Source organism: Carlito syrichta, unplaced genomic scaffold (assembly GCF_000164805.1).
Source record: "Carlito syrichta isolate Samal-C Ts95f unplaced genomic scaffold, Tarsius_syrichta-2.0.1 Scaffold309468, whole genome shotgun sequence".
NCBI classification, from domain to species: Eukaryota; Metazoa; Chordata; class Mammalia; order Primates; family Tarsiidae; genus Carlito; species Carlito syrichta.
Genome location: NW_007253564.1, coordinates 155,873 through 158,618, shown reverse-complemented (window position 1 = coordinate 158,618; position 2,746 = coordinate 155,873). Strand labels below are relative to the sequence as shown.

The 2,746-nt window shown below is 56.0% G+C and overlaps 1 protein-coding gene across 1 annotated transcript in view; it reads right to left on the bottom strand.

Moving 5' to 3' along the window:
• LRRC75A (leucine rich repeat containing 75A) overlaps window positions 1-2,745 on the bottom strand; it is a gene marked incomplete at its 5' end in the record, with an annotated part of 48,320 nt that extends 45,575 nt beyond the window's left edge. The window contains one exon of the mRNA XM_008067282.2: window positions 2,617-2,745. Coding sequence (XP_008065473.2) covers window positions 2,617-2,745 — 129 coding nt within the window. The remainder of the gene's footprint in view (window positions 1-2,616) is intronic.
• Between the last annotated feature and the right edge of the window lies 1 nt (window position 2,746).

Here is a 2,746-nt window from a genome sequence, read left to right as displayed (position 1 = left end):
GCCCAGCAGGTCAAGGCTGCAGTGGCCGGAAGCGGCCACTGCACTCCAGTCTGGGCAACACAGTGAGACTCCGACTCAAAAAAAAAAAAACCATAGGAATTAAGGATCCTGACTCCCCTCCAACCACGTGGGCATACACAAATCCAGCAGCCAAACCCGTTATCAAACACAGGAAAACACGCTGTATGAATGGGGATGATGGCTACCGTCCTGGCCGCTGCTACGACTCCCTGGTCCTGCTCCTGTTCATCAACACCCACCCCAGGGGTCCTGGACAACAGTCCAGCAGAACTCAGTACCCTGTGCTCGCATATCGCCATCGTCTACTGTGTTGCTGAAGAGGATACTTTCCCTGGTCTGGCCCCTGGCGAGGACTTGTGTGTTTTCCCATCCCTCGCTGACTGCTCGTTCCCTTTCTGAACATCACCACCTCCAGACTAGAGGCGGAAACTGGAAAGGAAAATATGATTTGGGAAAAGGAGGCACCTCAGTGCACAGCACAAATTCAGCTGGACATTTCTCCACATGGCCTCAGGGTCCTAGAAAACCACCTCTCTGTTTGTTGTGGACATTTGGATACCCTCTGCACCCCTCCCACACTACCTAGGGCCCATGACCACTCCCTGGAGGGGCCCTGCTCTGTCCATTCCAGGCAACTCAGGGCAGCTCTCCAAAGCTCATGGCCCCCACCCACGAGCCATAGGTCAAGAGAGCCCATAGCCTGAGGACAATTATTCTGCTGCTTTCATGAAAAAAGGGGAAGTCTGATGATCCCCTTCCCCCCCCACCAACCCCCTTCCATTCCAGCTGAGGAGGATACCAGGACACCAATAAGATCCACTTGCAGATTCACCTTTCTGAGGAAATGCTCTCTGTCTCACAACCCTGGGGGTGGGAGGCTACAGGGGTTTCTCTAATCTCCTGCAAGGCAGGGAGATACTCAGATTCCCCAGGATACGAAAGCATACTCAGCCCTAGGGAGCCTGGGGAGCCCAAAGTATCTGCCCACTTCAGGTTCAGGCTCCTCCTGCGGGCCTCCAATGAGCCCTCAAGAACGCTATCTCCATTTGTTCTTTTATCCTCCGAGAAAGGCTTGTCAGCCCCCTCCACTCTTCTGTATCCCCCAAAGCACCATCCCAGGACTGGGGAAACAGCACGTGATCAGTAAAACCTTCTTACTGTCTGGTGTGCCTGGTGTGCAAATGGGATAACATAGTCTGGAAAATCCATTATTCTGTTTGAAAGCGAAAGTGTTACCATAAAAGCCATACGTTGGCTCCCAGTTTTCAAAAGACAAAGAAATACACTCTGCTAAAGTTAAGTGGTGCATAATGCCATCTTTCATTGATGATTCAATTCAGAGAAGGCACCTGGGGATCCAGCATCTCAGGCATCATTCTGGGTGTTGCTTGGAAAAGCAGAGGCAGAAGCCCCGCATCTTTCCCAGTCCCCAAGTCTCTGCTTGCCTCTCTGTGCAGTGCACACCTTGGGGACATACACTCCAGGGTAACAGCACACCAGATAAAAAGGTGAGGGAGAGTGCTGCAGAATCCACAAAGGATGCAGGTCAGATTAGATTTCGGAAGTTCCTGCCAAGGAAGTGTTCCTACAACCTAACGGGAGATCTCTGAGAATCTCAGAAAGAGATCTTGAGATTTCTCCCTCCGATATTCTCAGCATGATCTACCTCAACTGGGGTCAATCTAGCAAGAATACAGGGCCTGAACTGCCTATCCCCCCCCAAAGCCAGGCCAAGACAACCTGTTTGGCGAGATGGGAGGGCCCAAAGCTGCCCTTCTTCCTCTCTAGCACTCAACAAAATCCATAGCATGGGCCATGCCCTCTTCTCAAAAGAAACCTAGAAAGGAAAACAAGCTAAAGAGAGGTGGGAGATAGCATCAACCCCATGGCAGCCCCAAAGCAGAGGGAACTGGCCCTATCTGCAGAGTCTGTCTCTAATCAGTGGGGCAGGCACAGGCTGAGGGCAGAGTGCTGGCAGCCTCCGGAGGTTCCTGCTGCCAGGTGGTCACACAGGACACCAAACCTATCTCCTGTCTCCACTGTTTTCCGGAGGGGATCATGGTTGAGGACCTGCCAAAGTTAGTCAGGGGAGGTAAAACACTGTCTCCTTCTGAACTACAATCCAGGATGCCTCTAGGGTGGGCGAATTACCTAGGGACCGGAATCTCACTCGCCCCAGGGCTGTGCCCTTAGGTTCAACTGATAACTGTGCAATCCTTGGGGACCCTCGGGAGGAGTGACTGCCAGAGGGTAGAGAGGAGACAAGAACCCTGGCCCAGACCAAGCACACATCCCTGCATCCCCTCCCACCTACCACCTCTAGAACTAGTCTCCTTCTCTGCCTGCGGAGGAAAGCGGCGGGGACATTATTCCAACAGGTCCCCTTCACCGGGCCTCACCCGGCCAGCCTTCTTCCTTCCACCCTGCCCCGAGGCCCCAAATTCAGCGGGAGCGCCGGGCACCTGCTGCCAGGCAGGGCTCCATCCCCGCGGGAGGGGGCCCTGGGCGGTGCCCCTCGGAGCCCCGGGCCTCCTGGGGAAGGGGCGGGGCGCTCCCGGGGCCGGCGCGCCCCCCTCGTCCCCTCCTCGCGCTCACCTGGCGCAGGTGCTGCAGCAGCGTCCCCGCCTCCTCTCGCCGGCCCTGGCGCACCATCCGCAGCAGCTCCTGGACCATGCCCACACGCCGGTGGTAGGGGGGCAGCCCCGCGCCGCCGCCCGCGCGCCCC